Source organism: Sturnira hondurensis, unplaced genomic scaffold (assembly GCF_014824575.4).
Source record: "Sturnira hondurensis isolate 20B ecotype Veracruz unplaced genomic scaffold, ASM1482457v3 Scaffold0001120, whole genome shotgun sequence".
NCBI classification, from domain to species: Eukaryota; Metazoa; Chordata; class Mammalia; order Chiroptera; family Phyllostomidae; genus Sturnira; species Sturnira hondurensis.
In genome coordinates, this window is record NW_028073751.1 from 3,728,105 (window position 1) to 3,748,255 (window position 20,151).

The window sequence follows — 20,151 nt, forward strand, 5'->3', positions numbered from 1 at the left end:
TGTAAATCATTAGGCAAAATATCTGCTTTTTAAATAAAAACTGTATAGACATGTATTGACTAGGGATAAGCATGTCTCTTTTTTCTACATATAAAGAGATACTCTTACCCCTGGCTGGAGTAGCTCAGTGGGTTGAGTGTGGACCTGTGAACCAAAAGATCGCAGTTTGATTCCGAGTCAGGGCACATGCCTGGGTTGCAGGCCAGTTCCCAGCAGGGGACACATGAGAAGCAATCGTACATTGATGTTTCTCTCCCTCTCTCCTTCCCTTCACCTCTAAAGATTATATATATATATATATATATATATATATACATACTTCTACATAATGCTGCTATACACACACACACACATATATATATATATATATAGAAAGAGATACTCAGGATTCATGTTCAGAGTATATGAAGAACTACCACAAAGCAATGGGAAAAAGACAAACGATCCAATGTAAGAAGTGGCCAGAAGAACTGAACAGCCCTCCTCCCACCCACTCACCCAAGGGCTACCCAGATGACTGAAAATCTATTAAATGGTGCTCTATTTCACTAATTAATAAGGAGAGAAATACAAATTAAGCACACAATGAGAGAATAAGGATGGTTAAAATTTTAAAGGACTAGTAATGCTAGGTGTTGGTAAAACTGTAAACAAGTGGAAGCTACATTGTGGATAAGAATGCAATTGGTACAACTTCTCAGAAAGCAGCTTGGCCACATCAGGTAAAGCTGAAAAAAACCACACCCTATGACACCAACACCACTTCTAGGCATATGGTCCCTCCCCCCAAATGTACACACAAGTGCACAAAGTGGCATACGATGCATACTGCTATGCACAGTAGGACAGTGGAATGAATAAATAAGTTTTGCTGCATTTATACTGAAGAAGACAAAAGTTTCTGACAGCTAGCAGCTGGCCTTGTACCCTGGGCTAGACTATGGCGTTCTGTTGAACAAAAATAATTTCATAGGCCAATGACATTAGAGAAGACCACTCTGTGACTGTGATGGGTCAAGAGAGAAACAAGAGCATGATATAATCATGTTCAATCAGACAAAAAAAGAACATTGTTCAATCCACAAAAATCATAAAAATATCTCTCTATTCTGACTAATATGATTTACCAATCGCAGCATGTTTACCAATCACAGCTGTAGCCTCCTCCCATTCTTCTCACCTTCTACATAAGAATTATTAATATATTCAATTGGAAAATCAACTGTTTCTGGCCCTGGCTGGTGTAGCTCAGGGGGCTGAGCACTGGCTGTGAACCAAAGTGTTGCAGGTTCGATTCCCAGTCAGGGCACATGCCTGGGTTGCAGGCCAGGTCCCCAGTAGGGGGCACATGAGAGGCAACCACACATCGATGTTTCTCTCTCTTTCTCCTTCCCTTCCTCTCTCTCTAAAAATAAATAAATAATTTTTTAAGAAAAGGAAAATCAACTATTTCTGACAGCATCCAGTCCAAAGGAAAGTCCTGCTTCAAATCACCCCAAATTATTTTGCACAAGACTAAATACAATAAATCCTTTTTAAGACACTCTTAGTGAGATGCCTCATGATCCTCTGTGGTTTGCAGTCTCCCCTGTTTCAATAAGTCAGAAAACAGAACTTTGTTCGTCTACAGGCATATTCCTGATGGTCTGTGGCTAAAGGGACCGACCGCACACTGGGATTCTACACAGGAATGGAAATGAATGAACTAGCACTAAACACAGCACCACCGGTCTCACCTTGAGCTGAAAAGTGAAGGAAAGAAATGAAATTCAAAAGATTACTTACTGTGTTATTTTTTACAATAATAAAAAGATTATCTTCTGTAAATTTTATACAAAGTTTTTTTAACAAACAAAATTGAACTGTTTAGAGATGCACCTCTAAGCCAGATGTTAAGAGAGCTAATAGAGACTGAGAGATCTGTTAACTTCTTCATATCTGTGTGCCATTAAATATTTTACGCACCTTTTTCTCACTTGGAAAATGTGGTTTAGACTTCTCTTAAGTGGCAGTAACTTTTTCTACAGCATGTAGTATATGAAATGTTGAGCACAAATGGGAAATCACCAAAGGCTTTTGATAATGAGCATGAGACAGGGTTTCAGAAGACATGCTCTAATCCTTACACTGTCATGAGTATGAACTGGGCAAGTGATTTCATCATTAGGGGTCTTAGCTTTTTCCGTGTAAAAAAAGGGATGGGGAAATTGGACCTCATACTTCCAAGGTGCCTTATCATTCTCAAACATTTTATGTCTTGTGATTTGAAAGAAAACTCTCCACAAATGCCTTTTTCAAGTCGTTAGCCAAATTTCAAGTCATTTTCAATATAACTATGTAATCTATTTTTTCATTCACTTTATTTTTTTATTTTTTATTTTTAAAAAGATTTTATTTATTTATTTCCAGAGAAAGCGGGAGGGAGGAAGAAAGAGAGAGAAACATCAATGTGTGGTTGCCTCTTGTGCACCCCTAGTTCTGGTCCTAGCCTGCAACCCAGGCGTGTGCCCTGACTGGGAATTGAACAGGCAACCCTTTGGTTCAAAGGCCAGTGCTCAGTCCACTAGTCCAGCTAGGGCTACTTATCCACTATATTTTTCTGACAAGCAGAATAGTATACAGATTAAAAGCATAGACTTTGCAGTCAGGCAATATTGAATTGAGTTTGTTCTCTAATATTTACTACGTTGGGGATCTTGGGAGACTGATAAAACCTCTCCAGGCTCAGCTTCTCCATCTGTAAAAAAGAAATAATAATTTGTACTTCATAGAGTTGTTGCAAGGATTAAACTAAAGATGCATGTAAGTCACTCAACACAGTGCCAGTATGTAGAAATCATGCACAACAAATATTATTGCCATCATAATTATTTAAGTATCAAACTTGCTGCTTCCCAAGCATTAGAGAGCTCTGGGGAAAAGAATGGGTTTGTGCAAATCAGGAGGCTAGTTGGCCAGTCCTCCGATCAGTGTACCTACTGGATCCCAGTTGCCTAAAGGATAATGTCTGCTTGTCCCCTTTTTTCCTCTACTGATCCCTTCCTCCAAGCCAACCTCCCCCATCATTTGGGACCCAGAAGACACTGCAAGATCTTTTTGACTCTCCTTTGGTCTCTGGCAGACTGTGTGGAGTGTGCAGAGTAGCTTACTCCTTGGGTTGCGGGTTACTTCACTGGCCCCAGCCGGCTCCCAGAAAGGGTGACTTCAGCTTGAGCAAGAATTCTCCATTGACTTCTCAATTCCCATGGACTTTTCTTCTGAAAAGGATTACAAGGCGAGTCTGCAGTTGCTTTGGCAACAAACTTTCAACCTCTACTCAACTCTCTGGAATGAGAACATACCTATTAATACACTGAATAGACTGGGGAGTGCAAATCTTCTTCCAAGTGCAAAACAGCTTACCGGACTCAGCTAGCCTAGCAAAGCCGGGAGCAGCCGATTCAGGAACCCGTAAGCGGGAAAGTGAAAGTGTATCCTACCCGCAACAGGTGGCTGCTGCAGAGAGTGAGCTTGTGAGATCGGATGGCAGTGGCGCGCAGAAAACTCTCGCAGAGCAGGCAAGTGGGGTCTTTTCTCCTTTTCCTGTGCATTTCTGTGGGGGCTGCGGCAACCATCCGCTACTCGGTGGCGGAGGAGATGGAGAGTGGTTCGTTTGTGGCGAATGTGGCTAAGGACCTGGGGCTGGAGGTGGGGAAGCTGGCTGCGCGCGGGGCGAGGTTGGTTTCCGAGGGCAACAAACTGCACTTCCGGCTCCACCGCAAGACGGGCGACCTGTTCGTGAAGGAGAAACTGGATCGAGAGTCGCTTTGTGGCAAAGCTGACCCCTGCGTCCTGCACTTTGAAATCGTGCTGGTGGAGCCCCTGCAGTCCTTCCGCGCCGAGGTCAGGGTATTTGACATCAACGACAACGCCCCGATTTTCCCAAACAAGGAGCCTCTATTAAAGATTCCGGAGAGCACCCCGCTGGGCTCACGTTTTCCTCTGCAGAGCGCCCAGGATCTGGACGTGGGTCTCAACGGTCTCCAAAACTACACCTTGAGCGCCAACGGTTATTTCCACCTGCACACCCGCTTCCGTAGCCACGGGCCCAAATACGCTGAGCTGGTGCTGGATAAACCCCTGGACAGAGAAGAGCAGCCTCAGATCAACCTGACAATCACGGCGGTGGACGGCGGGTCCCCGCCCAAGTCCGGCACGGCCCACATCCGCGTGGAGGTCCTGGACGTCAATGACCACGTGCCCCAGTTCTCACGACTGTTGTACCGCGCCCAGGTGCCGGAAGACAGCGCCAATGGTTCTTTGGTAGCCTCGGTGACTGCCACAGACCTAGATGAGGGCTCCAACAAGAAGATAACGTACTCTTTAGCTCAAAACCCAGAAGCAATTCTCCAGACATTTCAGATTGACTCTGAAACTGGGGAGGTTCGACTGAGAGGGCCTCTAGATTTTGAAGCAATTGAAACCTACGACATTGATATTCAAGCTACGGATGGAGGAGGCCTCTCTGCCCACAGCAAAGTCCTGGTGGAAGTGGTGGATGTGAACGACAACCCCCCTGAAGTGGCTGTCTCCTCTGTGTCCAGCCCTCTCCCGGAGGACTCCCCACTACAAACTGTAGTGGCCCTTTTTTCTGTCCGAGACCGGGACATTCGCGTGGGAGGGAAAATCACCTGCTTCCTCAGAGAAGACTTTCCCTTTGCAATCAAACCTACATTCCGGAATGCTTACTCACTGGTCACTGACAGAGGCTTGGATCGGGAGGAGATCTCTGGCTATAACATCACTCTTGTGGCCATGGATACTGGACCACCCAATCTGTCCACGGAGACTGTGATAGAGGTGCTAATATCTGACATTAATGACAATCCCCCAGCATTTCAGGAAGACTCCTACATCTTGACTGTTCGGGAGAACAACAGCCCTGCAGTTTTCATTGGCAAGGTCCATGCCGAGGATTCGGATTTGGGTGAGAATGCCCAAGTAACGTATTCTCTGCTGCCTCCAAAAAGTGGAGATTTATCAGTCTTCGCTTACATCTCCATAAATTCAGACAATGGGAAGCTCTATGCACTGAGAACCATGGATTATGAGGCCATTCAAGATTTTCAGTTTGTGATCAAGGCAACTGATGGTGGCTTCCCATCACTGAGTAGCCAGGTTACTGTCCGAGTGGTTGTCCTGGATGACAATGACAACCGCCCAATGATCTTGTACCCATTGCAGAATGGCACCCTGCCCTGCAATGACCTGGTGCCCAGGTCTGCAGAGGCAGGCTACCTGGTGACTAAGGTGGTGGCTGTGGATGGTGACTCAGGTCAGAACTCTTGGCTTTCATATCATCTACTCAAGGCCAGTGACCCTGGATTATTCTCTGTTCAGCAACAAAATGGGGAAATCCATACATTGCGACAGATATCTGAGAGAGACCCCATGATGCAGAAACTGATCATTCTTGTTCAGGATCATGGCCAACCAGCTCTTTCCACTACTGCTTCACTCAACATCCTGCTGGTAGATGGCTTTTCTGAGCCCTATCTGCAGTTCCGGGGTCCATCCAAGCATCCTACAAGGGTAAATCCAACTACTAGATATTTGGTCATTTCTCTGGCTGTACTTTCCTTTCTCTTTCTCCTCTCTGTCACGCTGATCTCCATTATACACATCTACCAGAAAATTAAATATAGAGAAAAGATCACCATTCAAGAGCATTTCTATGATGACTGTAATTTCCCTAACCACCTGGTACAAGGAAGAGCCAATGGATCTTTATCCCAGGCTTGTCCCTATGAAATGTGCTCAGCCACTGGCACCAGCACCAGTGAGTTCCGGTTTCTTAAGCGCTTTATGCCCAACTTCCCCTTTCCCCAGGGCAATGGAGAGGTAAAAACAGGGGCTGGCGCCAGTTTACCACCAGATTCTGATAGGAATAGGTCTCCAGGGTCAGAGGGTCATGCTCGAGTACCTGATTACTTCATGTAACTACATGAGCTATATGTGGCTTCATGTTCATGAGCTATATGTAGCCATTATTTATGTCTCCCTTGGAAATCCATTAGTGCTGGTCCTGGAAATGCTTAGCTCCATAGAAGTATCCTTTTACTTTGCCTTTAAATTTTTTCCAGTAGATAGATATGCATACACAAGGGAGAAAACTAGCTTCTAGCTTTGATATGGTATCAAAAAGCAATTAGGTTTGAGAAATGTAGTTTATTATTATTCAGAAATTTCTAGATTTTTGTCCCTTGTGAGTGGGACATCACCCCAATAAGTTTAATTTTAAAAAGACAAGGAAAAGAAAAAATTAACTTAGATGTAGATTTCTTGATGGTTGTTTGGAGCCTCAGGCAAGTCCCAAATCTCTCTTTGTACACAGATGTCTATGCAACTCCTTATCCCAGAGCAGTTATTTGAATGTAGGGAATGAAAGGTGGATGACAAAATAATAAATTGGGCTTGTTGTAGTTAATGACTGCTATTGAACCACTACAAAATAAAAAGATATTAGAGCAAAAAGAGTTCATTAATACCAATTAAGTAGCCTTAAGAAAATAATACATTTTCAGTTGTTACCAGATTAGATTTTAAGTCATTTTCCCCTCTGAACATTCTGAAGTGGTGACATGGAAACTGAGAAAAAGAGTTATTTCCTAGACATTATTCATAAAGCAAAATGAAGTGGGGATACAAGTTAGGTTTCTTTTTAATTATTGTTGTTTGCCTTCATAAGCTATTTTAAGTTTTCTCATTTTAATTTTTTAAGATTTTATTTATTGATTTTTAGAGAGAGGGAAAGGAGGGAGAAAGAGAAGAACATCAATGTGTGGTTTCCTCTCATGCGCCCCCTACTGGGGACCTGGCCTGCAACCTAGGCATGTGCATTGACTGGGAATCAAACCAGTGACCCTTTGGTTCACCGGCCGGCACTCAATCCACTGAGCCACACCAGGCAGCTCAAGTTTTCTTATTTTAAAATTAAAGAAATCAATGTTAAAACATTAACATATGTCAAGAATGCTATCAATACTACTAACTGGGCCTTAAAATTAAAAAAAGTCTGCTTTAATGCGTCTTTAATTCTGTGCCTTATTTTATGCAAATGTGTGTAAATTCAGACCCACAAGGATGTGTCCCACATAGCAGGGCACAATGTTTGTGCCTGGAATTCCAAGGGTAAGGCAGTACCTTTCAAAATATTTCTCAGATAAACTACATCATATTTGTTGATATATGTCTTATTCTTGGAATTATGACTGACACCTAATTGTACCACCCCAGCTGTCTACCTAGTGGTTAGGATATACTAAAAATTAATGCTAAGTTATTTTTAAAATGTTGGAGATGTTTAGGGCAGAATTGATGTAACCTATCCTGACTTCAGTGTTTTCCTTAATATTTTGAGAATAAATGAAGGAAATGCAGGATATCAATAAGTTGTTTCTCTTATCAATATTGCATATTTTCCACAAGATATATGATCCTGCTCACTGGACTAAAGGTCTTTCTTGCACAAAACATAGAACAGTGTTTCAGTGTATTTGGGTTAGGATAGTGCATGTTGAAATCAGGGGCTTTGAGAAAGAAAATACATAGAATTAACATTTTTTAGTTTTTTTAAGATTTTATTTATTTATCTTTAGAGAGAGGAAGGGAGGGAGAAAGAGAGGAAGAGAAACATCAGTGTGTGGTTGCCTTTCGAACTCTCTTAACTGGGGACCTATCCAGCAACCCAGGCAAATGCCCTGAGCAAGACAGAACTGGTGACCTTTTGGTTTGCAGGCCAGCACTAAATCCACTGAGCCACACCAGCCAGGGCCATAGAATTAAATTTTAGGGGTAAGTAGTAAGTTATTAAAATGTTATTAACTATAAGCCACTGGATTAAAAGCATTTGATTACATAGTTAGTTGTATTTAATTACATTTGATGACGTGAGCATAATTAGTGGAGCCTGGTTTGATGTCAGTGATAAGAAAAGAAAATGGTGTAGATTAGTGATTTTAAGACTGAATTTCAAACAGTAGTCAAGTTCAAACACACATACACAAAATGAGCAGAATTGTAGATTTGTCAAGTTTTAATTTTTCTATGCATAAATATTAAATCAAAATATTTAAAACTTATCATTTAATACCATTATTTCATAAAAGAAACATGTTAATACAAAATAATAAGACACCAACCTCATAAAAGAACTCTCCTTTAAATTTTTAAAAATGTAGTTTTATAAAAATGTATTTTACCATTATTTTTTCATTTTTACCTTAGACCTGTGAAAATTTTGCCACTGTCTTCAGATTGGGAACTACTGGAATAAATGATGATCTAGTCTCATTTTTATTCAGACTTGATGTTCCCAAGAAAATTTCAATTGTACCTGATGATTTAAAACGAACAACATCTCTGTATCAACTTTCTGAGTCTGATGTGAGCCATTTGTATTTGGAGAGAACTATATACCAGCTGAGATTCAGTCTAGGTTTTCATCAGCAAATTAATGCAAAGAATGGAAATGATTAGGACATGTTCTCTCCCCTAAATCTCAGGTGACATTAGAACTATTTGTATTTATTCAAAACTATAACCCAAAGGCCTTGAAGTCTCCTGTATAAAAAGGCCCTGACAAATATTTAATAAAAAAATATCTAACTGGTTTGGACAAATTGTTTCAATGACCAATTTCACTTTGAAATGCACATAGATCTACATTTTCACTGGAAGTTTTAAGTTATAAGGAGTTTAAAGCCTTTCAAATTTTTTTATTGTGAGATATAAAACTGCAAGAATAGTTTGGAGTTCCCATATACACTTCACCTAGCTTCCCTTAATGTTAACACCTTACACAACCATAGCACAGTTATCAAAACTAAGAAATTAACCTTGTACCATTCTATTAACTAAACTATAGACTTTATTCAGATTTTACTAGTTGTTTCACTAGTATCCTTTTTCTTTTCAAGGATCTAATCCAGAATCCCACAATGCACCTAATTAGTTATGTCTCCTTAGTTTCTGCCACATGTGATAGTTCCTTAACCTTTCCTTGTCTTTCATGACCTTGAGACTTTTGAAGGGTATTAGTCAGTTATCTGCAAATGTCCCTCAAATTTTTCAGTTTTATTGAAATATGATTGTCATATAGAACTGTATATGATTAAGGTATGCAAATAATGACTTATATTGTGAAATGATTACCAAAAAATTTAGTTAACAAACTAAATTTTAGTTAGCAAACATGACCTTCAATTTGAGACTGTTTTGTTTTTTTATGATTAAATCGATGTTATGCATCATTGGGAAGAAGACCACGGGAACCACACCGTGTCATCATATTGAGGGGCACCTGATGTCAACATGTCATACTAACTGGTGATGTTGATCCTTTTTTACTGTAGTAGAAAAATAACATAAGATTTATGAATAGCTTAGTAGTGTTAATCTTGATCACTTGGTCAAGATAATATCTGTCAAGTTTCTTCACTACTATATTTCCCTTGGCAATTGACAAATACTTGGGAAGAGACACTATGAAACTATGCAAATACCATGTTTCTGCTTGACTTTTGCTCACGGATTTTAGTATCCATTGCTGGATATTTCCTGCGGTAATTAATACTGTGGCATTTGAATGGCAATTTTCTATTTTTCTAAATCTTTTACATTAATTGAAATTATTTTGTAAGAAAAACTTGTTACTTCTCCCCCACTAATTATTTATTTAGTTGTTTCTTTATATGTGGAGTCATGAATATTTACTCTATTATTTGGGCTATAGTCAAATGCTATCGTTATTTATTTTGTTGTTTAGCAAACCCTTTTATCTAGGATGAAGAGAAGATTTGGAGCACTGAACCTATCCAGATAAGCACAGTTTGATCAAAATTAGTATTTCTTTGTAATACTATATGTCAGATTATCTCAAACAAGCATAGGTTTCTTTGATCTTGTTAAAGTTTATTTATACTGTTTTCACTTTAAATGAAAATGCATTAACTTAATTTTAAATTTCCATACAATATAAAACTATTAAATAGATACTAAATTATAAAACATCTAAAGTTTATTATGTAGACATGTTTATATATTTATAAGATATATATAATAGATATGTTACTTGAAATAGATTTATATGCTGGAATTAGACATACTCATATATAAGAAATGGAATTGGTCTGGTTTTATTTAATTCTCCTAAAAATAAATATATTGCTTTCTCTTAAGATTAATTTTGTCTTATTCTTGGAAGTAGAATTCATTCATATAATTCTCCCACATAAAGGCCTATTTTCTATAGAGTTGAATATCATTAAAATATGAGACAATCAGAGACCCATTCTTCAACCAGAAATTTGACTTTATTTCCAAATCTGTGTAACACTTTTTTAAAAAGTATTTTATTTATTTGTTTTCATAGAGGGGAAAGGAGGGAGAAAAAAAGGGAGAGAAATGTTAATGTGTAGTTGCCTCTTGAGCGCCCCCGAATGGGGATTTGGCCTGCAACCCAGCATGTGCCCTGACTGGTAATCGAACCGGTGACCCTTTGGTTTGCAGTCTGGTCCTCAGTCCACTGAGGCACACTAGTCAGGGCTATGCAATACTTTTAAATAATATTATTAAACTATTGATTGTCCTTATTTAACATTTAAAAGTAACATTAAAAGTAAAAATAACAGGGGTTTTCTGGCTAAGCTGATGAAACTCATATTCTTCCACGCTGTTCTAAACATAGAAATTATAGGTAATGATTAAAAATAGAAAATTTAGGAGTGCAAAACTAGAAATGGAAGCTACCAGATGGGAAGTTGGTACCAGTTGGCATCAGTTTGGCGCTTAATGGGCTCTCAGGAGAAACATCTTCTCCGTGAAAGATGGAGAATAAAAATCAGGGAGAACCAGGAGCTAGAAGGGGTCTAATTTGTTCACAATAAAAGGTTGAAAAACTACGGCCAAAAGATTCCTGAAGTTGTACATTATAGTGGGTTTCAGATCCATGGAGGCTGGAGGACACAAAGCAGGTACTGAACTTACAGGGAGCAGGCTCACTGGAGTTCACTGTACTGTTTTCAGTACTATGTTGTACCAGAAGCCCAAGTCACTATTATGAGACCTGACTCTAGACCATGTGGTGTGGTCTAGTAGATGAACACAGGTCAGGAGAGCAAGTAAAAAGAAGACAATACTTTAAAAACAGTTCAAAATAAAACCAAGATACTTATAGAGATGAATTCAGGAGTTACACCAACAAATGGACAATAAATTATGAAAGAATAAAGCTAAGAGACCGAAATTTTAAAAATAGGTGGATATAGCCCTGGGTGGTGTGATGTGGGGGCAACTTTCCTCTTAAGTCCCTGCATGTGCAATGGATGAGAGTAAATATGACTGAGACATGATGTGATCTGCTTGGGGAGGAAAGGTGGCTGATCCCAAAAAGGGGAAGGGCCAAGAACCCCCTGCTTAAGGGGCTTGTATTGGGTTTGTTTGCACAAGAATACAGGTAAGGATCGAACAATAGATGTCATTCAAAGAACTAGAGGACTTATTCTCAGTCAGGGTCAGATAGCTAAGGAGCCATAAAACTTTGAGGAACAAACTTCTTGCTTGGACCCTTATCGTTTAAATGAGAGCATTCTAAACAAAGTAGGTTTCACAGGATTTTTACACATTCTTTCTTATGCCTGATTTACTCGGATACCTGCCCTTTCCAGCACAGGGCTGCACCGCCTTCCCCATCATAGGTTTTTGGCTTAAGGGGATTAGAGCCAGGCAGTGCTTCTCCCAGATGGAAATGGGGACTCAGGCTATGTCAAAATAGCTGGGAGATGAGGGTCCATCGCTCCCTCTTTGTTGCAGCTCCCCCGAGTCCTTCCATGATGGACTCCCAAGTGATCGTGTCTGGCCTAGGTTGCCCCTCTCTGAGGGGTCGTACCCGCCATGGACATCAACCATGCTTTGGGGGCAGGGGAAGAAGCAGAAGCAGAGCTTGCTGCCAGAGACAAGCTTTGTCTCCTGTGACCTGCATTCGGAGGTCGCTCACTTAGCCATGGGAGGCAGTTACAATTCCTGAAACCAGACAGGGTGGTTCCCAACAGTGTGGCTTGGTGGGCTGAGTGCCTGGCCTATGAACCACAGGGTCCCCGGTTTGATTACCAGTCAGGGCACGTGCCTGGGTCGTGCCTGGGTCGTGGGCCAGATCCCCAGCCGTGGGTGCGCAGGAGGCAACCACACATTGGTGTTTCTCTCCCTCTCTTTCTACCTCCCTTCCCCTCTGCCCTAAAATAAATAAATAAATAATCTTTGATAAAGTTAAAATCTTTTAAAAATAGATGGATATAAATATAGCCTATTAGAAATTTAAAAAATGAAACACAGTCATGTAACAAAACCTCATCACATGGAATAAAATTTAGCCTGGGAGCTATTGAAGAACAAGTTAGTAGACTGGTATACAACTAAGTAATTCAGCGATAGCACAGAACAAAAAGATAAAAATTATGAAAGAGCAGTAAAAGATGCTGCATCACAGTTATCTATTGTTATGTGACAAACCACCCCACAATTTAGTGGCATAAGACAGCCATTGTACTATGCTCATGAACTCTGTGGGTCAGGAATTCAGTGGGAACACAGTGAGGGCGGATTGTTTGCACTATGGTGTTTGAAACCTCCAGTAGAAAAGCTCAAAGACTGGGGTGACATGGTGGCTGTGGGCTAGAATCATCTGGAGATGACATCCCTTTCGTGATTGACGCTGGCAGTCAACTAGAAAACTTGTATGTGACCTTTCCATATGGTCTGTGCTTCTTTGCAGCATGGTGGCTGGGGTCCCAGAGCAAATGTCCCTTCCATCACATTTTCTTGACTTTAGTCAGGCAATCAGAGAGCAGATTTAAGCAGTGGGGCAGAGACCTTACATTTTGAATGGAGGAGTATAAAAAAAACACACCATGAAATCAGGTTTAAAGACTGTCACATAAGACCTGGTCTTCCTGGAAGTTTGGAAAATTTGAACATAGACCCAATAGAAGTTCCAGAAGAAGAGAATGGAGGGAAAGGCAGAAAGGAGAAAATGATTTTTTTTTCTTGCCAGATGACAAATTAGCCATGGACTGCAGGTATTTTATCTCATCATCAGTCCTGGAGGAACAATGGATTCTTATGGACCTCCCAACAAAGAAAAGGCCAGAATCACATGGTTGATGGATGAATTCTACCAAACATTATTACTAATCCTCCTTAAACTCTTTCAAACACAGGAGAGACCATTTCCAAATTTATTTTATGAGGCCAGCATCCACCTGATACCAAAGCTAGACAGGGACACCACGAAAAAACTACAAGTCAGTATCCCTGATGACCACAAATGCAAAAATCCCCCCAAATAGTAGCAAACCAAGTTTAAAAGCATAGGAAAACAACCCTGGATGGGTGATGCAGTTGATTGGAGCATTATCTCCTACACCAAAAAGTTGCAGGTTCAGTTCCAAATCAGGGTACATACCTGGGTTGTGAATATGATCCCCAGTCTGGAGGCAACTAATCAAAGTTTCTCCCTCCCTGTCTCTCCCTTCCTCTCGCTCTAAAACCAATAAACATATCCTTGGGTGAGGATTTTTAAAAAGAATATTAAGAGTCCTGGCTGGTGTAGCTCAGTGGATTGAGGGCCAGCCTGTGAAACAAGAGGTCACAGGTTCAATTCCCAGTCAGGGCACGTGCCTAAGTTGTAATTCAAGTCCCCAGTTTGGAGTATGCAGAAGGCAATTGACTAATGTTCCTCTCCCTCACCTTACCTTTCTCTAAAAAATAAAATAAAATGTTAAAAAATAAAAGCATGTTAGAAGAATCATACACCATAGCCAAATGGGATTTATCCCTGGGATGTAAGGATAGTTCAACATATTCAGATGAATGTGATACAATATATTAATAGAATGAAGGATAAAAATGACATAATCACCCCAACATGTAGAAAAATCACTTGACAAGTTTCAACGCTCTCTTATGATGAAAAAGAAAACAAGAAATTAGGCATATAAGAAACTCGACACATGAAAGGTCATATGTGAAAAGCCCATCATTAACATCATACAAAATAATGAAAAACTGAAAGCTTTTCATTTAATATCTGGAACAAGGCAAGGGACGCCCACTTTAGCCCTTTCTATTCAACACAGCACCGAAAGCCCTAGCCAGGGCAATTAGGTAGGAAAAAAAATAAGAGGCATTGAAATAAGAAAGAAGATAAGACTTAAAAAGTAGTCAAATAAAGAATGAGAGAAAGCTCCCAAAATTTAGCAAAAGACATAAACCTGGATATTCAAGAAACTGATCAAAGCCCAAGAAAAACAAATCCAAAGAAATATACACCAAGATACATTGTACTCAAACTTCTGAAAATTAAGTCAAAGAAAAATTTTAATAGCAGCCAGAGAAAAATGACACTTTACCCTTAGGGGAGAAAACATTCAAATGATGGGAGATTCCTCATCACAAATGGTGGGGGCACAAGGAAGTGGTACAGTATTTTTAGTGACTGGAGAAAGGGCTACTGGCCAAGAATTCCATACCCAGTGAAAATATCCTTCAGGAATGAAGGGGCAGTCAAGACATTCTCAGAAGAAGGAAAACTAAGAGACTTCATCATCATCAGACCTACCCTAAAAGAATGGCTAAAGGAATTTCTCTAAACATAATAAAAATAATTGAAAAGGGAACCTCAGATCATTAGGAAGGAAGAAAAAACACAGTCAGCCAAAAAAAATGGGTGCATACAATAGGCTTTCTTCTCCTGAGTTTTCTGAGTTTTCAGCTATGTTGAAACAAAGCTGTTAACACTGTTATATGTGGTTCTGTAGGTATGTAGAGAGAATAATAGACAGTGACATTATAAGTGAGAGAGAGGGAGAGAGTAAGGAGACATAAAAGGAAGTAATATTTCTGTACTTCATTCAAAGAGGTGAGGTGATGACACCAGGAGACTGGGGTAAATTACCTACATATAAATGTAATACCTACAGCGGCCACTTTAAAAGCTACATAAAGCAATATACCCCAAAACATAATAGATATATTAAGTTGAATGCTTAAAAATGCTAAGTAACCTATAGCAAGTTAGAAAACAGAAACAAAAATCAAGAGAACAAATAGAAAACAAAAAATAGTATGTCAGACTGAAGCCCTAACATATGAATAACTACATTAAATATACAGTCAAAATGCACCAGTTGAAACACAGGTTGTCAAGTAGATTTAAAAACATGACTCTATATAATACATTTTATAATAAACTCACTTCAAACATAACAGGCAAGTTGAAAGTAAAAGGATGGAAAAAGATATATTTTGCTCAGGTTAATCAAAAGACAGCAGGAGTGGCCATATTAACATGAGATAATGTACACTTCAGAGAAAGAAAAATTATCAGAGATGGAGAGGAACATTATGTAAGTCATAAAAAAAGTCAATTCACGCCCTGGCTGGCATAGCTCAGTGGATTGAGCGCGGGCCTATGAACCAGACGATCACGGTTCGATTTCCCAGTCAGGGCACATGCCTGGGTTGCAGGCCAGTTCCCTGCAGGCCAACTCCCAGCAGGGGATGCACGAGAAGCAACCATACATTGATGTTTCTCTTCCTCTCTCCTTCCCTTCCTCTCTAAAGATAAATAAATAAAATATAATAAAAAAAGTCAATTCACCAAGAAGCAATTCACCAGTTCACAGCCACCCTAAACATATGTGCATAAAACAGCAGGGCTGCAAAATTTGTGAGGCTAAACCTGATAGAGCTGATAGGAGCAGTAGACAAATCCACTGTAGTTTGGGGACTGTCTCTCTCAACTGTTGAGAGACAACTAGACAGAAAGCAGCAAGAACAATACCATAAACCAACAAAATCTAACAGACATTTCTAGAACACTCCACCTAATAAGAGTAGCATTATATTCTTTTCAAGTGATCACAGAACATACACAAAAATGGACTGTAGTCTGGGAAACAAAACAAACCTAAACAAATTCAAAAGAATTAAAATGATACAGAAGATGCTCTTTAACCACAGTGGAAGCAAACTAGAAATCAATAATGGAGGGTGAGATGAAAATCTCTAAAACACTTGGAAACTAACACACATCTGAATAATCTATGGGTTGCCCTGGCTGGTGTGGCTCAGTGGACTGAGCGCCAGACTTGGAACCAAATGGTCATGGTTCAATTCCCAGTCAGGGCACATGCCTGGGTTGCAGGCCAGGTCCCCAATGTGGGGGGAGGGTACGCAAGAGGCAACCACACATTGATGTTTCTCATCCTCTCTCTTTCCCTCCCTTCCCCTCTCTAAAAATAAATAAATAATAAATAAAATATTTAAAAAATAATCCATAGATCAAGGAGAAAATAATCTCAAGGAAATGCATTGAATTGAATGAAAATAAAAATGCAACATATCATTGTGAGACAATGAAAATCATACTAAGAGGAATAGTTACAGTGCTAAAGACACACATTAAGATAGAGGAAAAATGACTTCCACCAAGATGGAGGCGTAGGTGGAAACACTGTGCCTCCTCGCACAACCAAGTTTAAAGTCAACAAAGTTTCAGTAACAAAAACACAGCCAAAACACAGAAAATTGAGCTATACGGAAGTATGACAACAACAAACCTTTCAACCAGACTGGTAAGAGGGAAGGAGCCAGCAGCGGAGCAGGGTCGGGCAGGAAAGATCTCCCCACCCAGGCGTGTAGGCAGCCATGGGCGGATCCCAGGTGTGGGGTGGCAACGGGCGGACCCAGTGAGGGTGTAAGGCAGCAGGCTGACTGCGGTCACACATTTACGCTCAGACAAACCAGTAAAGGAGTGAGCAGTGAGACAGACTACTCAGGCCCCAGCAGCGGGAAGCAGCAGAGGGGACCACCATTGCCCCTCNGGTTATAAACTAAGGGGGGCAGAATGGTGGGGGAGGGAGGGTGTGGGTGGAAGGGATTGAAGGGGGGGAATAGAACAACTGTAATGGTATAATCAATAAAAGGTATTTAAAAAAATATGAACAGTGAAAGGACAGCAAACTCACAGTTATTAACAATCACACCTAAAATAAAAGCAAACCAAGAGGACAGCTAGATCAGGAGCAGAACCATAGAAATGAAGATCACATGGAGGGTTAGCAACAGGGGAGTCGGAGGAGGAGAAGGGGGGAGAAGCTACAGAGAATAAGTAGCATAGACGGTAGGTAGAAAATAGATAGGGGGGAGGGCAAGAATAGTATGGGAAATATAGAATCTAAAGAACGTGAGACATGTGGACATAAACTAAAGGGGGAGGAATGGTGGGTGGGTGTGCAGGGTGGAGGGTAATGAAGGGGGAAATTAGAACAACTGTAATGGCATAATCAATAAAATATATTTTTAAAAAGATAGAGGAAAAGTTTCAAATCAATAATCTAAGCTCCTACTCATGAACTAGACAAAGAGCAAAATAAACCCAAAACAAGAAGTAAAACTCATAATTTACTATATGCTTAAAGTTTTTAGATTTTTAGATAAATAAGAATGGGCTGTATTTTTAATTTTTATTTTATTTATTTATTTATTTATTTATTTATTTATTTATCTTTAGAAGGGAAGGGAAGGAGAGAGGAGAGAAATATCAATGTATGGTTGCTTCTGGTGCATCCCCTGCTAGGAACTGGCCCCTGCTGGGAACTGGCCTGCAACCCAGGCATGTGCCCTGACAGGGAATCGAACCACGATGTTTTGGTTCACAGTCCCATGCTCAATCCACTGAGCTACACCAGTCAGGGTGGGCTGTAATTTTTTTAGTGAGTTAAAGGGGAAGATGATAGAGTGTAATTTAAGAGTCATTTATTCATCTTTATAATGCAAAACATATTTATATTGACAAAGCACTATAGCCAAAGGTTAACAACACAGCTTGAATACATTTCTGTAAATATATTGGGTCGTTTCCTCAAATTTGTCAAGATTTATGAAGTCTGACATTAACTCCTTTGCATTTTTAGTAAAAACAGCTGCTGCCCTGGCTGGTGTGGCTCAGTGGAAAAAGCGCCTGCCTGTGAACCAAAGGGTTGCTAGTTCAATTCCCAGTCAGGGCACATGCCTGGGTTGCAGGCCAGGTCCCCGGTTGGGGATGTATGAGAGATAACCACACATTCATATTTCTCTCCCTCTCTTTCTCCCTCCCTTGCCCTTTCTCTAAAAAAAAGAAATAAAATCTTCTTTTAAAAAACAGCTGCTAAATGCCTCTGTGATGTTTAACAGCCCAATTTATTAAAAGTTGAATCAGTGAAAATGTAGTAGACATTCCATTCCAAGAGACAGAGTTCAAAAACAGAACCATCCTTGGGTTAAATCTGTCTAGGCCAGAAAGCTGTCCTGCTTCTGTTTCTTCTAAATTCCTTCCAGAAACAGAGAATCATTAATCCATTCAGGGTTTCAGCCTTGGCTCTGAAATAACTTGCCATCTTAACTAAGGCCAGCTCTTCCCTCCTTTAACTCTCAGATTCCTCAAAATGGGTATACAGGACTAGATGGTTTCTAAAGTTCAACCCCATGAGGCTGTTGTTTGTTCTGTAGTTCTAATGTTCAATAATTACCTAAGGCTATGCATTTACAAAATTCTTCCAGATAAATCAGAAGAATCCAGAAAGCCAATTTTGTTTCCTAATAAACTTGTAGTTGGAAAGACCTTAACTTAAAATACATTTTAAAATATTTTATTCATTTATTTTTAGAGAGAGGGAAGTGAGGGAGAAAGAGAGGGAGAGGAATATCGATGTGTGAAAGAAACATTGGTCGGTTGCCTTTCGTATGTTCCCTGACCAGGAACCGATCCTGTGACCCAGGCATGTGCCCTGATTGCTGAGCCACATCAGTCAGGGCTTAAAATACATTTTAACAGGAACAAACAATAGCTCTCCCCTCTTTCCCACCGAAGTCTGATTGAAATAATTGAAAGACGTTTTTTAAAGATTTTATTTATTTCTTTTTAGAGAGAGGGGAAGGTAAGGAGAAAGGGAAAGAAGCATCAATGTTTGGTTACCTTTCATGCACCCTCCATTGGGGACCTGGCCTGCAACACAGGCATGTGCCTGACCGGGAATTGAACTGGCGACTCTGGTTCCCAACCTGTGCTTATCCACTGAGCCACACCAGCTAGGGCTGAAAAGCTTATTTTTACACCTCAAATAATTATCTTTTGGGGTGTGTGTGGCAAAAACATTTAAGATTTACTTTCCTAGCAACGTCCAAGTGTATAATGCAATATTGTTAACTATAGCCACTGTGCCACACATTAGAGCTCCAGGACTCGCTTATCTTGCACTCAAAGTTTGTTCCATTTGACCAGCCTCTCCCCATTTGCCCCAGCCCTGGGCCCTGGCAACCGTCCCTCGGCTCTCTGTTTGCGAGTGCATTATTTTCATATGCCACATATAAGTGAAATTATACAATATTTATCTTTTTCTGTCTGACTTATTTCACTTATAAAACACTCAAAGTTCATCCATGTTGCCACATATGGCAGTATTTCCTTCTTTTTACAGCTGAATAATATCTCATCACACATACGTATAACACTTTCTTTACCCATCCATCTGCCCACGGGCACTTAGGTTTTTCCACATCTTGGCTGTTGTGAGTAATGCTGCAATGAACAGTAGGGTGCAGGTATCTCTTCATGATAGTGATTTAATTTTTTCAATTACATACCCAGAAATGGGATTATTCTGTCATACAGTAATTCCATTTTTGATTATTTGAGAAACCTCCATACTATTTTTTGAAAAGATTTTATTTATTTACTTTTAGAGAGAAGGGAAGGGAAGGAAAAAGAGAACAAGAGAAACATCAGTGTGTGGTTGCCTCTCACACACTCCGCACTGGGGACCTGGCCCACACCCAGGCATGTGCCCTGACTGGGAATTGAACCTGCGACCCTTTGGGTTGAACTGGTGCTCAATCCACTGAGCCACACCAGCCAGGGCACCTCCATACTATTTTCCATAATGGCTGCACCAATTTACATTCCCACTAATGGTGCACAAGGCTTCCCTTTTAGGAGTCATTCAGACTTAACATTTGCTTATAGAAGTTAACAGAAGTATGTAGGCAAATTCCTCTTTTTATAGTATAAACACTAAT

At 40.1% G+C, this 20,151-nt stretch overlaps 1 protein-coding gene across 1 annotated transcript; it reads left to right on the forward strand.

Annotated features, from left to right (window-relative positions):
* Nucleotides 1-3,326: 3,326 nt before the first annotated feature.
* On the forward strand, nt 3,327-6,721 carry PCDHB1 (protocadherin beta 1). The gene has a single exon (XM_037062290.1). It carries the CDS (start codon nt 3,523-3,525, stop codon nt 5,977-5,979), a length of 2,457 nt encoding a protein of 818 aa, XP_036918185.1. The 5' UTR covers nt 3,327-3,522; the 3' UTR covers nt 5,980-6,721.
* The last annotated feature ends 13,430 nt before the right edge of the window (nt 6,722-20,151 follow it).

Excerpts from the sequence above, each read along its gene's own strand:
- PCDHB1 (XM_037062290.1), top strand. The coding sequence starts at position 3,523 with ATGGCAGTGGCGCGCAGAAAACTCTCGCAGAGCAGGCAAGTGGGGTCT.